This window comes from Panthera leo, chromosome C2 (genome assembly GCF_018350215.1).
Source record: "Panthera leo isolate Ple1 chromosome C2, P.leo_Ple1_pat1.1, whole genome shotgun sequence".
NCBI lineage: Eukaryota > Metazoa > Chordata > Mammalia > Carnivora > Felidae > Panthera > Panthera leo.
In genome coordinates, this window is record NC_056687.1 from 10,651,723 (window position 1) to 10,671,280 (window position 19,558).

The 19,558-nt window shown below is 49.1% G+C and overlaps 1 protein-coding gene across 2 annotated transcripts in view; it reads right to left on the minus strand.

Moving 5' to 3' along the window:
* Positions 1 to 18,733, minus strand: part of CLIC6 (chloride intracellular channel 6) — a 42,855-nt gene extending 24,122 nt beyond the window's left edge. For both annotated transcript variants that reach the window (XM_042903316.1, XM_042903315.1), the window contains exon 1: positions 17,299 to 18,733. In XM_042903316.1, the coding sequence (XP_042759250.1) occupies positions 17,299 to 18,381 (1,083 nt within the window). In that variant the 5' untranslated portion in view covers positions 18,382 to 18,733. The remainder of the gene's footprint in view (positions 1 to 17,298) is intronic.
* Between the last annotated feature and the right edge of the window lie 825 nt (positions 18,734 to 19,558).

Here is a 19,558-nt window from a genome sequence, read left to right on the forward strand (position 1 = left end):
GATGCCCCTGCTGTTTATAGGAGCAGCTCCATGATCTGCTTATAGGAAACAGGAAACAAGGGAACAGTCGTCTGAAGGAAGAAGGAAGCAGAAACTTGTCTTGCCCCATGACTGCAGAGCCGGGAGCAGGATGGCTGGTCAAACGGGACGTGGGCATATGTTCGGAGGGCTGAGGGAAAGCAAGGAGCATAATTTTGTGCTGTGTCGAAGGTGAAGCGGAAAGCAAAAAGCACCAGGGAAATGTCAGAGTCAACAAATGGAACCGTCTGAAAGCTTTTACCAAACCTAGGGGAGGGAAGCCAAAAGAAAAATCTCCAGGAGCCACAGAGAAGGCCACGTAGCACGACAGTTGTGGACACATTCGTGCTCCGGTCTGTGCCGGGGGTCTCGTGGAGTGGTGCAGAGCAACTCTGAGGGACACCGACATCAATCCCCCTCGAGACAGTTGTCAAAAAAAAGGAAGAACCTCACACCCCTTAACGCACCAAATGAGAACCTTCCTCCAGCATTTCCGTAGAAGCAAATGAACCAGAAACGAGAACCAGAAAAGGATCGGGCCATATAAGACTCAGACGGTGATGTGCAAGGCACGTGCTTTGAAGCATAAAGACCTTGGAAGCCCTCCCTGGTTTTCTTTGCGCCCACCTCCCAATCCCCACAGGCAAAGCATCCCTCTTGAACAAAATCTCTGCTAACACCAATTAACCTGGCCTTCTCTGAGGACAGCCCCCTGCGACACACCCGTGTTGGGTTGTGTTGAGTATTGACAACTCCTTCCCCACAATCGGTCTGACCACGACCACCAGAGGGGTGAGAAACCAAAGTAGAGGTTTGGTTTTTGAAATTGAGACCCTTCTCCCTGCTCCCACTTGGAAGGGGCAAGGAGGACAGACAGGGCTTTAGAGATGGGAGTGTGGGAAAAATTCTCCCTCAGGCAAGGGAGGGACAGCAGAGTGAGCCCTTTGCTCTCCCTTTGAACCATCAGGCAGCTGTCCCACCCCACCCCACACTGAAGGCAATTTTATAAAAATGCCCCGAGTTATGGGAAAGAAAGGTCCTATGGGATTAAGAGCCGGTGCCCTACATTCAGGCCTCTGTGAGGGCTCTCACTTGTTGCTGAAATAAAGGCATCTACACAGACACAAAAAGAAGGGCATTCACGGGAATAAGGGCGGGTGGGAGGGGTGGACATTGGCTATGTCTTAGGTACGGGACCCTAAGTGGGTTAGGTGCCTCAGCTCGTCCAGCCCACCCTTCGGCATCATCTAAACCAGCCCTGCTCTGGTTCCCTGGATTCCATTTCTGTCCCAAACCACACTAACTGCCCAGAACCGTGGTCATAGGGACGCTCCAACTAAAGCCAAGAGAAGAGGCAGCTGAAAAGGGTTTGGTTTAACACTGTCTTGTCCATGAGTCTGTTCAATAAAGATCTACTCAAAAAAATAAGGCACAAGGGTAGAAATGGCACAAAACACTGGGTGCCCTTAACCAGAAAACCCGAAGCCCCGTTCCGAAAGATGAAATTGTAAATATGAAATGTAAAGATGAAATAATAAAAGAAGATTTTCTTTTAGGAAATTTGGGATGCTTGCTGAGCCAACGAATGAACTCAGAAGTCAATCCACGGATCAGGGATCCCCAAAACACGCTGATAGTTAGCACACTACCACACTGTGAATAGAAGCATCCAGGCTTCCAGTGTTTTTGACTTGTCAACACATCCTCCAGCTCTAGGGGACAGTGCCATTGGGGCGAGAAGAGAGGCTCAACCAGAGTAGGGTCAGCTTCTGGAGTTTTGCTGGCTGTACTCTACTCCTGACCTAGTGTTGATACGCACTGTGTCGAGAACATTCTGAAATCCCGCCTACAGTGGACGGTGTTGGAGAAATACAGAGCCGTAAACCCACTTCGCACAGTATTCTCGGTGAATATGTTGAATAATTTCAGGGGATTTTTAACTCTTTCCATTTGGATTCAGATGCCATCGGTGCAGGAAGTAAGAACTTAATAATACTCTACAAACCTTGAATAGCTAATTCAACCTAAGTCATCAGAATAAGGTGTGCCATAGGCTTGTGGTTCTGAAAATCTGGACTACTGGTTTAAAAAAAATCCATTACTGAAATGTGACTCACTGATACCTTTTAGGGGAAGGACATGCTTAATAAGGAAGCTTCATTCCTGGGAAAGATGATGTGAGTTGAATTGATATATTGACTGATTTTCCCACGGACACAATGATACAACAGGAGATTATTTTCTTGGCCCAGAACTAACAGAACAGCTTTTATAGAAATGCCCAAACAACCACAAAATTGGGGAAGGAGGAGCCTACGAAAGATAAAGTTTTCTAAAGGATATATAAACCCCCTAAGCGGGTGACAGAGACAACGTGAGAAAAACCAATAGAAATGGGACAGAGAGTGCCAGTCCCCAAGGCGCTAAATTCTTGGCTCATTTCCCAATTTCTGTATTTGGGGAGATTCTACCAGGGCAGCCACAGCATCCGATATCCCCTGCTCTAACGGTGGAGTCCCTATTTTCCAGTCTCCCTTTCAACCGAGGGAAACCAGTCTTCTTGAAGCTCAGGTACAAGGCAAGCCATTTGCTGACGTCTGGTCTTTTTTCTGCCTGCACCCACTGCACAAGCTTTTCTCAGCTCAGCATCGCCCTCTCCCGTCTTCCTCCACAGTGTGTGCCAGTGAAGTAGAGTTCTTACGGGTCCTACCCCCACCTCTTGGTTAGGTGCAGGACGGAGCCTGGCAGTGTGGGGCCGGGGAGCTGGCCACCTGCAGCTGGGAGGGAAGAGGGCCCGTGGGCAGCTGAGCAGAAAAGCCAGACCGTGCCCTGCTGGGCTCCTGTTATCACCACCGATTACAGTGCCAAGGCAACTGCCAAGGTCAGTAGGAAGGGCCCTATCGGCTGCTTGCAGGCAAAAAGCCAACGATTCCAATAATCCCAGCTGTATCGTCACCATGACTACTGTGGGGTACAGACCATCCGGAAGGCTTCTGGTTTTTACATTTTCTGCAAGGCAGAGAGGGAACGCTCCTTGGACGGGAAACCACCCCTTCGGCCCCACTGTCTGTGTCTCTCGCCTTCCCTCTTCCGCCATCTAGTGGTGCGACAAGATATCCAGTGGGGACAGCAACAAACCAACTCTACAGCAGAAGGAAGGGTCCTCGCAGAATGGGAACCAAACGGATAGACCCTCTGTTTCACCACACTTAGGAGGAATGAAGAGAGAGGCCGTTCAGCCCCTCGCTTTCGTATCTTTGTCGGTAGAGTTTATCGTTATACTAGCATTATCATGTGACACAAATCGCACGCATCCCACTTCTTGTAAGCCTGTAAAGGAAAAATGTATCATCAGTGCAGCAAAGCCTATTTTAGAAAAGGAAAATTGAGTATTTTGTTTTTCTTACATAAATACGAGCCTACCCTCTTGATAACGCTTCTCAAGACTGATTTTGTTGGCACATCCAGCCAATGATTTAGGCTGTCTGTCCCCAGTGGAGCGGAGAGATGGGCCCATTGGCTGCACCTTATTCATCTATTATGTTTATTAAGTTTCTTACTCCGGTCCGCACACAAAAAAGATATGCTCTATTTTGAAATGTGCTTCTCACTCTTCCTACCCTTAGAACTTAAGAACAATTTAATGCATCGTTGATACCTGGATCCTCAGAAATATGTTTTCGGTCTTAAAACTTTTTGAAACATAGATCTGAACCTTTCAAAAAGCCTATTAATCCTAACTACGTTCCCAGGTATGTATAGTATTTATTCTTTTCAACAGCCATAACAATCGATGTATTATTGCATGGATCAGGTGGCTGGCCACCCTTGACCCACATAACTTAATCACTGAGTCAAATTGCTCTTAGCTTTAAATTCTGGCCAAAGGCTTAGTCGTGTTCGTATTCATTGTCACAGTAGGTGGAATCAAGTCATAAGAAGTACACGGACGAACAGAATGGAACTTACTATTTATCCTCGTGTACGAATTATGCTTTAAAAACTCCAGGGCTATTTTTAATCCTTATTTAATAATATGGCCGGATACCAACTGAAGCTTTTACACAGACATGAAAAGCTTATTTCCTTGTAAAATTCTCACAAGGAATTATTACAACAAAGGAACATCTTGTTCTGGAAAGCCTGCTTAATAATGCAGCCTGTTTTTATATACCCTGGTGGTTTGCGTTCTTGAATGGATGAGAATATTCCAATCCTTGCAGTGACTGCACAGGGAAAAAATGCACACGGCAGACAGAAGATCTGGCCACACGGAACCTCCTGTGTCTCCTGGACCTGCCTTAAACTACTCCATACCTCTCACCATGGTCCTATCTTTTGACCCAACCAGATTTCACCAGCTTAGAAGACACATAAGCCACACATCCCAGTTACTTATCGCCAATGAACAAATGACCCCAAACTTAACAGAGGGGGCTGCTTTTTTTTTAATCTCTCATGCTGTCATAAGTCAAGAATCTGGACAAGGCTCTGGATTAGGTGATCCTTCCTTTCCAGGTGGCATTGACAAAGGTCACTCAGTGGTGTTCAGCTGGTGGAGGGGCCGATCTGAGGGGTCCAAGGCAGCTTCTCAAACGTGTCTACTGTCTGGGCAGCGTGGCCGGAAGGCTGGGCTCCGCCGGGATTGTCAAACAGAGCACCGGCAGGTGGTCCCTCCAGCTGGTGGCCTCAAGACAGACAGTGAACAAGGCAGAAGGTGCACAGCCTTTTATAGCAAAAGCCACACAGCATCACTCCCTCCATATTCTAGTGGTGACCAGGCAGTCACCAGGGTCTGGCAGCTTCAGAGGGAGGAGAATCAGACCCCACTTCTCAGTGGAAGGAGGGTCAAAGAATTCGCAGCCATCCTTAACCCACCACCTGAAGATGTGACTGCACGATGTGCGGAAATGCTCAAATCATTTATTTATAGACCCAGTTCTTTACGTGCTTGAACTGGCTTAAGAAAATGTCAGCAGTGCCTAAAAGCAGCGGAGTTATTTTTTTATGTTCAGTGATGGGCAGAGCAGCATCTGTGCAGAACTTACGACAGCAAATGTCAATATGTGGAGAGTGAGAATCTTACGTTATTGCCGCTGCTTATGACTCAGGGTCATAATATATTGGTTAAAGTGGCAATTAACAAAAAAATGTCCTTCTCATATCTGATGTGTTAATACCTCTGAGTTTTCTTAAGCATTAAATTCTCTGTAAAGTTAAACGACACAAAGAAACCATTGAGCTGCAACCCAAAACTTCATCCAGTCTGACCTTTTATGGGAATAGCGTCGAAGGCAGCCAGCCTGGGGCTCAAACAAAGGGAACAAAGTTGGGGGTGGGGATTAAGTCAGTCCAGGATTCTTCGAACTCACCGCCTCCCTGACACCAAAGGCACCGAAAAGGTATTAATTTCCCTCATTTAGGAAGAAAGCCCATGTCCCTGTATCTCCAGACCAACAGCGCTTTTATTCTATGTGGGCTTCAAAGCATGTGATGTCTGTGATGTGCAGTGTCTTAGACATGCCTCTGGCTGTTGTCCTAAGGGCCTCATCAGTCCCCTCGTGTGCCCCCACTCATGGAAGAGAACAGCGACTTCCTGCCCCATTCGTCTTTCCCTCCACCCACCATGGTTAGAGGTGGGCCTGGGGCACCCAAGGGATGATGCTGGGGGTGCATAATGAGGCTCTTCCTACTGGACCACGGCATCTTCAGGCCCCAGGAAGGTTAGAAAAACACAAAGATAAAGCCTTGGGGGCACTTGGGCGGCTCAGTCACTTGAGCACCGGACTTAGGCTCAGGCCATCATCCCATGGTTCATGAGTTCGAGCCCCACATCAGGCTGTCTGCTGTCAGTGCAGAGCCTGCTTGAGGTCCTCTGCTCCCCCCTCCCCTCCCTCACTAGTTCTCTCTCTCTCTCTCTCTCTTGAAAATAAAATAAACATTAAAAAAAAAAGATAACGCCTTGGGCAGAATGGGTCCAGATTTTCTCCTCTCCCTGCAGCTGGCCACGCCCTCTAGGGGGAGAGTCTTGCTGGCCCAAAGGCAGGATAGCACAGCTTCTGAAAGGGGACCCAAGCCTCTTGCTACTCCAGAACTGCTTGGGACTCACACACTCAGAAGCAAAAGGGGGTGTGGAGGCAAGTCTCTATTTAATTGGCATGGTACCCTTCTCCTTCATAAGCATGAATGGCTGCTTCGTAGAGATGACAAAGAAATGACTGTAGAAAGGACACGTGGAGTGCCCCAGATCTCAGCTCGAGGCCCGCCTCGTCCGTGTGTTGTAATTACGGTAATTATATGGCATTGACATTTGCTGTAGTAAATCCTGCAGACAGGTTGCTCTGTCCATCACTGAATATAAATAAACAAACAAACAAACAAACAAATAAATAAATAACTCCGTTGCTTTTAGGCACCGCTGACACTTTCATAGTTCAAGTGAGTAAAGAACTGTGTCTATGAATAAACGATCTGAGCATTTCGCACCCTCTGACATCACGTGAAATCACGTGATTGCGCGATTCCCATAAAGATGGCTGCAAATTCTTTCACCCTCCTCCCACCGAGAAGCGGGGTGTGAATCTGGCCAGCCCCCTGGGGACCACCTGGTCACCAGCAGGATATGGTGGGAGCGATGCTATGTGGCTTTTGCTATAAAAGGCTGTGCACCTGCTGCCTCGTTCACTGTGTGTCTGGAGGCCACCAGCTGGAGGGACCACCTGCCGGTGCTCCGTTTGACAATCCCGGCTGAGCCCCGCCTTCCGGCCACGCTGCCCGGACAGTGGACACGTGTGCGAAGCTGCCTTGGACCCCTCAGATCGGGCCCCCCCCCCACCAGCTGAACACCACCGAGTGACCTCCGTCTATCTCCCCCGTTCTGTTCTTTCACTGTACCGCTTCCTATACTCTCCTGCCATACAAATAGAAAGCCAAAGATGATTTGCAACATGCACACAGCTTGAACAGCTGTTCGATTACTGTGCTCAGACACAAGCCGATGTCTGCGAGTGCCAAGTGTCGCGTGAGGCATTCACGGCTAACTGGGAATGTTCGAGATGACCCAATTTACACTCTGCAAACTGACCACCCAATTCTTTGTACCTGATGCGGTAGCCACGCGTGTACATTACCATCGTCCACTTACCCGTCTATTACACACAGCACAGTCTTCCCAACGCGAGACTGCAGCAGAAGGGCAGAGCCCAGGCTGTCTGAGGTCTAGAGGCCAAATCCCCCCCTTTAGGGATCACTGCCCAGACTGCTACCCTATTTCTCCCACCTGTTCCAGCAAACCGCACCCCCCCCCCACACACACACACACACACACTCCCCTTCCTCACTCTAGCCATTGCTTCTGGATCACTCTCTAGGCTGAAAGCTCTAGAAAAGCAGGGGCTGTGTTCATCACTGTTTGTCACTGTTGTACCCCGGCCCCAAACACAGGGTCTGCTACTTGGCGGGCACTCAATCAATATTTGCTTTAAATAGCCGCGTGAGTCCAAAACACCACTCTGGAGTTTAGAAGACTGAAAGGCACCTCTTACCTCTCCCCCACAGCAAAAGACTCAACTTTCATGTGGCCAACCAAGCACCCAAGGGAGGAGAACCAGGGAGTTGGGGTAGAGCTCACAAAGCCAATAAAAATCTAGAATTAGAGACTATTTTTAATCTGATGATTTCTTACACAAACATATAAGATTTGACTTCCCTTGCTGTGTGAATAAGTATATATCAACTGTTCTCCATAGAGCTACCCCCTCCCCCAAAGCTTCAAAAGTATCTCCCCGAATGATCTTTGATATCTGAGTGTTTCAGTTCCCCCTCCCACTAATTAAACATAAGCTCTGAACAGTCTTTCACAATTCACTGGATCCCTACAAATAGGCTATGGCATCATTCTCTGTACATTTTGGTCAATTCTTTGGACAGATGGAGGCAGAAATAGAACATCTGGCGAGGAGACAACCTCAGAAATGATATTTTGATATCACTGCATCACAGACGATTACTTTTCACGATGGTTTTTATTTGTGGGACTCAAATACATTCCAGTAGGTGGCATGCCAAGATCAGAGCGATGTAGCCGTGTGGCATGAAATGATCCCGCTATCTTAGATATGTGAAATTTTGTTTTGAATGGGAATTCTTACCATGTAAGAAAGAACTTAATTCTCAAAGGGCGTGTGCTTGATAAAGTGTAACGTGCTAATTAAAAAGAAAGGGAGAGAGGCAAGAATTGAAATACCTAATCCCTCAGGACTTAAGAAGTTATAGAATATAAAGTAAAACAGAGGATTTGAGGATTCCAGTAAATTAAGGGGCGCCTGGGTGACTCAGTCGGTTAAGCGGCCAACTTCAGCTCAGGTTACGATCTCGTGGTTCATGAGCTCGAGCCCCGCGTCGGGTTCTGTGCTGACAGCTCGGAGCCTGGAGCCTGCTTCGGATTCTGTGTCTCCCTCGCTCTCTTCCCCTCCCCCACTCGCACTCTGCCTCTCTCACAAATAAACAAACATTAAAAAAAAAAAAAAGATTACAGTAAATTAAGTTGGGGATGTCATTTTATTTTTAATGTTTATTTATTTTTGAGAGCGAGAAAGAGAGAGCGGGGGAGGGGCAGAGAAGCAGAGAGACAGAGAATCCCAAGCAGGCTCCACGCTGTCAGTGCAGAGCCCGACACGGGGCTCCGTCCCACAAACTGTGAGATCATGACCTCAGCCAAAATCAACAGTCAGACACTTCATCAACTGAGCCACCCAGGCGCCCCCGAAGTTGGAGAGTTTAAGAGTGCTGTCCCAGCCTATGCTTTGTTTTCCCGCGCATCAATTCCAACAAGTTACCAAGACTGAAAGGATAAATTACTCCAGCACAAATAGTCAAAACAGTCCAATAAAAATATATGCAGCCCCCATGAAAGACAATGGTCTAACTTCCTTAATACAAAAATTAGGAAAAATAAGGTCAAACATTCATTTGAAAAATGGGCAAAGGACAAAAGCGAGCTGCTCACAGAAAAAAAGATGTCAATAGTTGTTAAATATAAAAGTATACTCAACCACACATACACCAAAAGAGATATGATCTAAGAAGTGAGCTTCTGAGGCACCTGGGTGGCTCAGTCAGTTGAGCGTCCGACTTCGGCTCAGGTCATCATCTCGCGATCTGTGAGTTCGAGCCCCGTGTCGGGCTCTGTACTGACAGCTCAGAGCCTAGAGCCTGCTTCTGATTCTGTGCCTCCCTCTCTCTCTGCCCCTCCCCCGCTCATGTTCTGTCCCTCTCTCTCTCTCTGTCAAAAATAAATAAACATTAAAAAATTTGTTTAAAGAAGTGAGCTTCCATATGTGATTACATATGCACAGAGGGATATTCATTACAGGGTGGTTTAACATCCAAAAGAAGAAACTAATGGGGCGCCTGGGTGGCTCAGTAGGCTAACCGTTGGGACATCTGCTCAGGTCATGATCTCACTGCTCGTGAGTTCAAGCCCCACATTGGGCTCTCTGCTGTCAGCATGGAGCCCCCTTCAGTTCCTGTCTCCCTCTGCCCCTCCCGAGCTCATGCTTTCTCTCTGTTAAAAAAAAAAAAGGAAACTACCTAAATATCCACCTATGGGAGACTGACCACAAAGTACATCTATCACTAGAAAACTATGAAATTTTTAACTCGATCAGAGTTAAATTTTTAGCTCGATCAGAATTTAATCAAGCTACAGGTACAATGGGGAATGATATCTAAGATATACCATTAAGTAAAGAAAGCAAGATGTAACCCAATGTATTTCCAGTGTACTACTTTATATGAAAACAAAATTGGGTGTGGTACTTTTAAAAAAATATGTCTGTGAGGGATGTCTGGGTGGCTCAGTCAGTTAGGCATCCAACTTTGGCTCTGGACATGATCTCACAGTTCGTGAGTTCGACCCCCATGACAGGCTCTCTGCTGTCAGCACAGAGCCTGCTTCCGATCCTCTGTCTCCCCCTCTCTCTGCCCCTCCTGCACTCCCACTCTCTCTGCCTCTCTGTGCACATGCATGGTCTCCCTCTCTCTCTCGCAAAAATAAATAAACATTAAACATCTAAAAAAATAAAATAAAATAAATAAGACAGAAATCACAGTGTGTGACTTCTGAGACTTGGTCATAAAAGGCATTGTGGCTTCTTCTCTCTTGGATCCCTGCTCTAAGAAAAGCCAGATGCCATGTTGTGCCAACATGAGAGCAGCCCATGAAGAAAGCCCCGAGTGGTGAGGATTCGAACCGCTTGCCAACAGTCATGTGAGTCAGCCACATTGAAAGTAGATCCTCCCCTGCCCCAACCAATCCCTCAGATGAGACCACAGCCTTGCGAACGTCACATCTAGCAATCTCATAAGCTAGAACTACCCGACCAAGAAGACCCCAGATTCCTAACACAGAGAAGCCGTGAATAACAAATGTTTGCTGTTTTAGGTGCTAAGTCTCAGAGTAATTAATTTATTACACGGTGATAGGTAACTAATGCAGTGAGGATATTTACATGCCAGCTTCAATATGCACAGAATACCCCTGGAAAGAGATTCAGCGACTGTCTCCAAGAAGAAAAACTGAGAAGCTGGACCTCAGGGGTGGAAAAAGACTGACTTTTTATTGTATTGTATTTCATTGTATCTTTTTTTAAGGTTTATTTATTTTTGACAGAGCAAAAGCAGGGGAGGGGCAGAGAGAGGGAGACAGAGGATTCAAAGCAGGCGTTGCACTGACAGCAGTGAGCCCGATGTGGGGCTTGAACTTACAAACCAGGAGATCACGACCTGAGCCAAAGTCAGACGCTAATCTGACTGAGCCACACAGGTGCCCCTCATAGTATCTTTTTATATTTATAATCTCTGTTTTATTTCAACCTCACCTAAACCAAGATTAGGGGCCTCGTAGAAAAATAACATTTCCAAAAATAAGTATGAGATATTCAGCGTCTTAAATATTTTTCACTGTGATAGACACTGCTGATTCTTTACTCAACAGCCATTCCTCTTCTTCCTTGCTAAATAAAACTCCAATTTTGTGCCAAAGGCCATGTATCTAGTCCCAGGTCACAAATCAAAGGGGGTGTAACTATGGGTCAGCAAACCTTCTCTTAAAGGGCCGGAGAGTAAATATTTTAGGCTTTGCAGCATCCAGCTGAAAATGGAATTGGATACCATCTCCCTACGGGAAGGAGAATGGTGTGCCAGAAAACACGGCGACGTCTATACTGCAGACAGAGTATCTCCCTCTACCCCCAACTATGCCCAAATACAAAGCCCAGTTCATGAATCAGCACTCTGTCAGAAAAAAAAAAAAAAAGTAGAAAAAATTGATGGAAAAGGAGTCTAGGAGATTTCAATATCCACCTCCCCAACTCTCGGAGAAAACCCTCCTTTGCTGAACGTCGCAGGAGCTCACAGAGTGGCGAGAGCAAAGGCAGCCTGTTTTCAAAAATCTTCAAGAACTTGCACTAGGGATCATCGGAGGGACCCACTCCCTGTGTCTCCCCAAATACATCAAATCGACAAACACCTTAGTGACTACCACTGTATCTGCGGGTCTTCCGGCTATATATTCCTACAGCCTCCTACTCATCTTCGCTGCCTCTTCCCCTTCCTGCCAGCATTAACTGGGCGCCTACTGTGTGCCAGACCCTGTGCTGGGGGCGGGGGGGGGCTGGAGGACAAAAGTGAGCACATCAGTGTAGTCCCTGCTATCGCCAGCATTCAGTGCTCGGTGTCTGTCCTCTGGGCTAGACAGTAAACTCCATGAGGGCAGGGACCCTGTCGGTCTTGCCTGACGTTGGGTCCCCAAACTGTAGCACACTGTCTGACACACAGTAGGTGACAAATTCACATGCGCTAGGTTAAGGGATGCATCGACAGCACTGTGACCTACTTGAACCGAAACCATGGCTCAAGAGCTTTGTACTTTCTACGTTCCTTCAAAGGCTGGGTTTTGACTTTTCTGCATATGGGAAACTAAAGAGTAAATTCACATGCCGAAAGGACCCGGTGTGGTGTTTCTGAAGGTATCTTGCCGATCTTCAGGTATCTGTTTCTGAAGGTATCTACAGGTACAGACAGATATCCACAGGATATCTGAGTGGCCTCGTTGGGTCACCTTGGACTGATGCCACCGGCATCCACCTGGGCATTTACCTACCATTACCAAAAGGCACCGACCGAGAGCTTCCAATGAGCCCACGGCCCTGCCAGCGTGGGGAGAGGGACCACCACCCCGCCCCCGACCCCGTGTGCAATGTGTGTGCAGGTGTATCAGACGTTAGCTTAACACCGCATTCCACCTCGGTTTCCACCCCAACTACCTCTACTGACTTCATAAATGTATTTGCAGACAAGTTGTATCAGATGCTCAGAACACAAGGGACAAAAACGTCATTCTGCAGGGAGACGTAAAGTCCTAGGAGTGCACCTTTGCCCATTTCCCTTCAGGGCGCGGGGTCACAGCCCACACACGATGATGAAAATACGACCTCCCTCTCGAGCTCCTCGGTGACCAAGCCCTGCAGGACAGGTCTTGACATGTTCTCTCCTGGCAGAAGGTGCCTAGATTGCTGCAGCCAACTGGTCTACCAGGAGCCAGTCAGCTGCTGCTCTGGACACATACCTACCCCTCCTCTCCTGCCGTGGTGGCCACGTGGTGTGGCCCTGCTTGGCTGCCTCTATTCATTTATTTACTTATGTTGGGGGGCAGTTCTCCACGTCAATGCCTCTTCAAAGGTCACGTCTTTCTTTCTTTCTTTTTTTTTTAATTTTTGTAACGTTTATTCATTTTTGAGAGACAGAGACAGAGCACGAATGGGGGAGGAGCAGAGAGAGAGGGAGACACAGAATCCGAAGCAGACCCCGGGCTCCCAGCTGTCAGCACAGAGCCCGACACGGGGCTTGAACTCACCCACCAGACTGCGAGATCGTGACCTGAGCTGAAGCCGGATGCTGAACCGACTGAGCCACCCAGGCGCCCCAAAGGTCACGTCTTTCTTGAGTTGTACTTGGTTCTACCGATTCCACCTCTCTAGAGACCCAAATGTGATGGCAAATGCCAGCTTTTGAGCTCTGCAGTAGCTGCATGGTAATAGTTAAATATATGGTGTCCAAAAACCTAATTTCAGAAATTCCTAGACTCTGGCCCAGGATTACTCATTGGTCACACTGAGGTTTTTTTTAAGTCATGTGACATTTGCCAGGAAATCTATAACTCAGATTGTCCTACGCCTAGACCCTGCCTCAAAGTACACACGCTGGATTAGAAGCCCCAAATCTGTAAGCAAGACTTCCTTAGCGACTAAGTCCCCACAGCTGGTGAAGTCCCTACTTTATCCTTTGTTGTCAGTATTTTGTTTGTCGTTTGTTATTGTTCTGTTGGTATGTTATTATGTTGTTACCCTTTGTTATGAGTGAAGAAGAAATGACTCTTTCTTACTAAATACACTGCAGGGTTACCTTATAATTTGATGACAAATAATTAACACTTCTTTGTAAATAAAATAAAAGAATTAGCATGATCAGAAATTAATTTCCCATACAATAATTCAAGGAAGTTTTCCTGGGCCTGTTCTATACGATTTTGGCTCTTTTACAAGAATACGTACTTGCGTACTTACGGAATAAAACAAAATGGCAAATTAGTAGGATGAGAATTTTCACAAAGATGGAGATTATAAACCACCGGGTGGTTAAAAGTAGAAGCAGATTTTATTAGCACATGTCACTGGGTCATATGTCATTACTTTGTGGTATGTTTGCAACCAATGTATGTATTTTAAAAAACAGGGGGAAAAGCAAAAGTTAAAAATCACAAATAAAATATGGGCCAATTAATGATGACGGTGTTGGCCAGGCCGTCAGGAGATGTTTGAAATGCTTGCAGTACTCTCCCTGAAAAAACAAATCTGTGAATTCTGCACTCCAGTAATGGCACAGAAAAACTTGACATGTTTACAAAACCCAGAAGGTCAGATGTCGATTATGGAGTAGAGCCCAGAGAAGAGGCCCAAAGAAAGCTAAAGCTGGCAAAGAAATTCTATTTTGAACTAATTTAAGGATTTTAAATCAAAAGTTAAGAATTAGCAAACTCAAAAGATACAAGCGTCTAAGAGGTTTTTGCTCGGGGCCCCTGGGTGGCTCCGTTGGTTAAGTGTTGGACTCTTGGTTTCAGCTCAGGTCATGATCCGGTTCATGGGATCAAGCCCTGGGTCAGGGCCTGCACCAACAGCATGGAGCCTGCTTGGAGTTCCCTCTCTCTCTTTCTCTCTCTCTCTCTGCCCCTCCTCTGCTCACGTGCACACACACACTCTCTCTCTCTAAATAAATTTTAAAATATTTTTTAAAATAAATAAATGAAAGGTTTTTGCTTGATTTCTACTTTGGGGTCTTTTTTTGTTTTTAAGTAGAATGATTTGAAGGTGGAAAAATTAAAGGGGATGCCTTAACGATCCTATGAGGCACATCTGAAGTGACCCTCAAGTTCCATCAAAAAGTAGTTGCTTAAAAACCCATCTCTCTAGTTGGAGATCTGTTTTCTTACCCTTTTTTGTTTTTGTTTTTTTTAAGTAGGCTTCACACCCAGCACAGAGCCCAGTGTGGGGCTTGAACTCACGACCCTGAGATCAAGACCTAAGCTGAGATCAAGAGTCGCATGCTTAGCCAACTAAGCCAACTAAGCCACTCAGGCTCCCCTGGAGATCTGTTTCTTTAAGAAAAAAAAGGGGGGGGCACAAATGATCACCAAGATGATCATGTCAGAATAAAACAGTCTGGATAGCCCATATGGGGCTCTGCCCCTCCCCTGCTCACGCACTCACTCTCTCTCAAAAAAATAAATAAACAAATATATATTAAAAAAAAAAAAAAAAAAAAAGCCCCTTGCCTCCCGAGCAGGATCTGAGAAGAAAAATGTATTTTTACTTTCCATAACATTCCTATCCCCAGAGAATGGAGGTAATTAGGTATCTAGAGAGATTTTTCCTTTAAAGAAAAAAAGGAGGGCAGGTATGAAATGGACAGGGGACCATTTCTGTGCAAAAGCAATAGAAGTTTGTGGAAGCTAAGCAGATATAACCATAAGAACACAGGTTTGCACCATGCTTATCTCAAGCCATGGTACTATTCTAAGTGCTTTACATAATCTAATTCTTGAACAACCTCACCGGTAGGTACTATTATTATCCCCACTTTATCCATAAGCAGTAAAGGCTTAGACAAGTTAAGTAGCTTGCCCAAGGTCACACTGCAAGAGAGCAGCAGAGCCAGGATTTGATCCCCTGGCTGTGGGTCCATGCTATTGATTACCATGGTAACCGTGGCTGTCGTGCACACAGGCACCCATTCAAATCTTCATCGTGTTCCAGACCTGTGCTCCACATGGAGGGGAGAAGATGAATTTCACACAGTCAAGGGAAGAGGTGAAACACACAGGACATGAGTGGACTTTCAACAGAGGGACACCCAACCCAGACTGGGGTTGGAAAAGGCTCCCCAGAGGAGATGATTCCCCATGATGAATCCAGACACCCCGCAGGGGGCAGGGAGAGAGTCGAGATGGAAAAAACTTGATTCAGGCAGAAGGTACAGCACCTGCAAAATCTCCGGGCAGGAAAGAATGTGTTTCGCTCAAGGAAAGGTAACTCGTTCAATATGGCTGCCATAGTGGTACCATCGGTAACAAAGGGGGGCGGGGGTGGGGGGGGGAGACATCCAGACAACACCAAAGAGGCAAGAATAACATCATGAGGGACTGACCTTGTGGCCGGGCTAAGGGGTGTGGACTTATCTGAAATTCTGCAATAAACAACTGAAGAATTTTACACGTTGGAACAACGTGTAGCTCACTGGCTGTCACCAAGGGCCTGGGTTGGAGACAGTGGAGAATGGAAGCAGGACAAGGTAGGAAGGTGTTACTGTATTTCCGAACTGTAACAAGAGGCTGGAAAGATGTGCTGGAATCAGGTGGCCATGAGACCAGAGCAATGGGAATTTTTCAGATCAAGAGCAGATTTGGGGCACACACCACAGGCAGGGCATTTGGCTCTTCCCCTCCCCCTTCCCCCTCCTTCTCCTTCCCCTTCCCTACAAACTTCTAGCTCCCAGAGGCCCTTTGGAGGGGCTGTGCCCTTAGGTTCTATCCCAACGCATAATCTTAAAAGGCCCCAGGGTTTTCAAAAAAGCTCTGTAACAGCCCTTTCCCACTAGTGAAGAAATACATGCCCTCTCCTCCCTAACCCCCTTGCCACCCAAACAATTCTTGAAATTCTGATGTTAATCACTTTGGAAACATTTCTCCTTTTGCTTATTAGAATTTGCTTACATTCCCCGCAAGGAGCTTTAGGTCCTAACTGGCTTCTATAAGCCTGAAAGTATTCTGGAAGGATTATGATTCAACATGCAATGCACATTCTTGGCCTTATTATCTGCTGCTTTCCTGGTCTGGCCACAGGTCTTCAGAACAGGGCTTTTTTAACCAAGATCCCCATGTGGGGGGCAGGGGGCAGGGGGTGGGGGTGGCTACCACTGGACCTCGCCTCTCATTTTTGATGCCTTGTAGAAATGCCTGTTTAAACTCAAACCTCAAAACGTACTCAGTCGTGCCCTACAGAGTCCCTAACAAATTCACTGTTCTCCTCCCATTTGAAGTAAGTTTGAAATACGACATAAAGGCAGATAGTGTTCAAGCCACCAGCATCTTGTAAACGTCCAGAATAAACATTAAAATGCTCAATAAACACCCTAATACGTCATAAATTTCCACTTTCCTTCCAAATAGACCTCATCGATTCTACCCACCAAAGAGGGATACTTTTGGGGGGCTGAAAACCCTGGCCAGCCCTGGGCCTCTGAAATCGGAGTCCTGGGGATACTTCTCGCATTACAACCTGTTTGCATTTTCCCCCCTCTTCAAGTATTAAGCTTTCTTTGGCGTCAACTGCTCTGAACATCAGTAGGGTGTGTCGCTTTTTTTCTTCTTTAAGTTAATTCTTCAATAACCTCCGGAGGAGAAGGGCCAGTTTGGATTTTCAGAGCAAAGGACAGTGGGGTGCTGGCCCTGCATCCCCCCACTTCCCCCGACTGCCTCCACCCAACCTCTTCGTTTCCAAACCATCGTGTCTCGCTGAAACGCTCCTTAAAACTCTCCCAAAACACCCAGGATGTCCTGCCTCCCTCCTAGGAATGGAAGTGACCCTCTTGACACTGGGGACCCCTGGAAGACCAAGACCAAAAATGGGAGGGGGCGTGCTAAGAGCTGGGGAAAGCTCAACTTACCTTCACGAAGAGGGTGATGTCGTGCTCCTGTCTCGGGGCCCCCTCTTCGGACGCCTCGCCGTCCTCCCCGCGGCCGTTCACCCGCGCGGTCTCGTCCGCGCCCTCGACGCTGCTCTCCTCCGCCAGGTGGTTGCTGAGCTCGGCCTCCGGCTCCGCGGCCCCGGTCGGCGCGGCCGCCTCTGGATGCGCGCTGCTGCTGTCTGGGGGCTCCTCCTCGCCCGGCCATTCCGGGCTGCCCTCTCGCCTCTCCTCCTCTGCCTCCTCCATCTCCTCCTGGGGTCCACCCTGGTCCCCTTCTTCGACGGCTTCCGCCCTCGCGTCCCCGGGGGCCGCTTCCTCCGACTCCCCTGTCCCCGGGGCCCCCGCCTCGTCGGCAGGCCTCGCCGCTGCATCCCGAGGCTCCCCCGCCAGCTCCCCGGGGCCGCACCCGCCAATCTCCGCCGCCGCGGCCTCCGTGGCCTCGGCCTGGGGCTGGGGGCTGCGGTCCCCTCCGTCCCGGGGTTCACCCTGGGTCCCGTGCGCCCCTCCCGCCTGCCCCGCTGCGTCCATGCTGGGCCCCTGCGCCCCCGGCGCGCTGCCTCCCGGTTCCCCCGGCCCTCGCTCCGCTTTCTCCTCCGCCCCGGGGGCCTCGGGCTCCCCGGGCTCCCCCTGAACCTCCGTCGCGGCCTCCCCCTGCGCGCCGCGCCCGGAGCTCGCGTCCTCCGCCTGCTCCCCGCCGCTCGCCCCCTCCTCTCCCTGGGGGCCGTCGGCGCACCCCGGGGCGCCCTCCTCGGCCTCCGCCTCCCCCTGCGCCGCCCTCGCGCCCAGCGTCTCGGCCGCCGGGCCACCGTCCGCGCCGGGCTCACGCTCGCCCGCGCGCCCTCCGTCCCGGTCGGGGCTTTCTGCCCGGTTCACCGCGGCCGTCGCGGCTGCGCCCGCCCCCTCGCCCCTCGGCGCCTCCGCGGCGCCCTCGCTGGCCTCCTCCCGCTCCGCCTCCCCTCCCGCGGCCTCCGGCTCACCGGGTCTCTCCGCCACAGGCGCTGGGGCCTCGGGCGGCCCCTGGGGGCCTGGGGGCCCTCCCTCCAGCTCCGCTGCCTCGGCCATGGCCGCAGATCCCTGTCCTCCGCTGGGGACCCTTCCTTGACACTGCTGATGGGGCAAGGAGCCCTGGGCGAGGAGGTCGGTGCCGGAGGGGCCGCTGCACCCCTTCCAAAGGGACGCCTCGCTCTGGGCTCGGGTGGCGCAAAACGGGCTCGACCTCAAGACACTGCGCCCCTCGTCCCGGATTTAAGCTTTCTGTTATCTTCCTCCACCGCAACTGTTTCTCCCAGATTCAAGTCTGCTTCCCACCCAGACTCCAATTCCTACCCGGCTTCGCTGGAGGCGCGGGCCACCGAGATAGAGAGCGCGGCTGGGGAGGGCCTCTTAGCTCCCACACCCTTTGAAATGCCTGGCCTGCCGTCCAGGGACTGACCAGTTGTCATCGGTGCCAACTCCATCCCCCTGGGGCTTGGGCGGGGTTTGCACCCCATCCTCTCCCGGCGTTCAGGTGGCCTGGGAGCCTGGCCAATGACAGCCTTTCCCGTGGCCCTTGTGAATTTCAGTGAAAAGATCCCGGTTCTCCTGGCAGCTTGGGTGTTTTCTTTAACAGCATCAAGTTCCAGAGCCATTTAAATCACACACACCCCCAACACCACACGCTGGGCACCCGAGTACCCAATCTCCACTCTCCCCCAGGGAGCCCAGGGTTAAGTTCCTCAGCTGATATCCAATGCAGATGCCCATGTTCCGCCTCAGTGTCCCCGAACAAAGGTGGTAAACCCAGAAAGCAAGAAGACAGGGAGACACCTTTCCAATTTTGCAGGACCCTCCTGAGAAGTTCCAGAGGCCCCTATAGAGAAGGAAGAGTCCGTCGAGGCACTTTGATCAGAGATGGGCTCTGTTGTGCATGAGGGAGCCCCCCCCCCCCCCCAGGTATGACAAGTACAGCATCCTTGCACTGTGGAAAGGCTAGATCCTTTACCTCTCTGGTCCCTGAAAGACTCTCTAAGAGTCTATCTTGCAGATGCTCCTAGGTTTTCCAAGCCCCCGGCCAGTGCTTTAGCCTGAGTTGTGTGTTAGGGCTTGGGGAGCTGTGGGTGTTGGGGTTTCGAATACAAGATTCGAAGGATGGGAGCTGTGGCATTCCCTGGGTCAGGAACTTCCTGGAATCACAAACTGGACACCTTCTCCCGAAGAAAAGGAAGTTAGGAGGAAAATTACGTGGTAAGTTCACTATGAG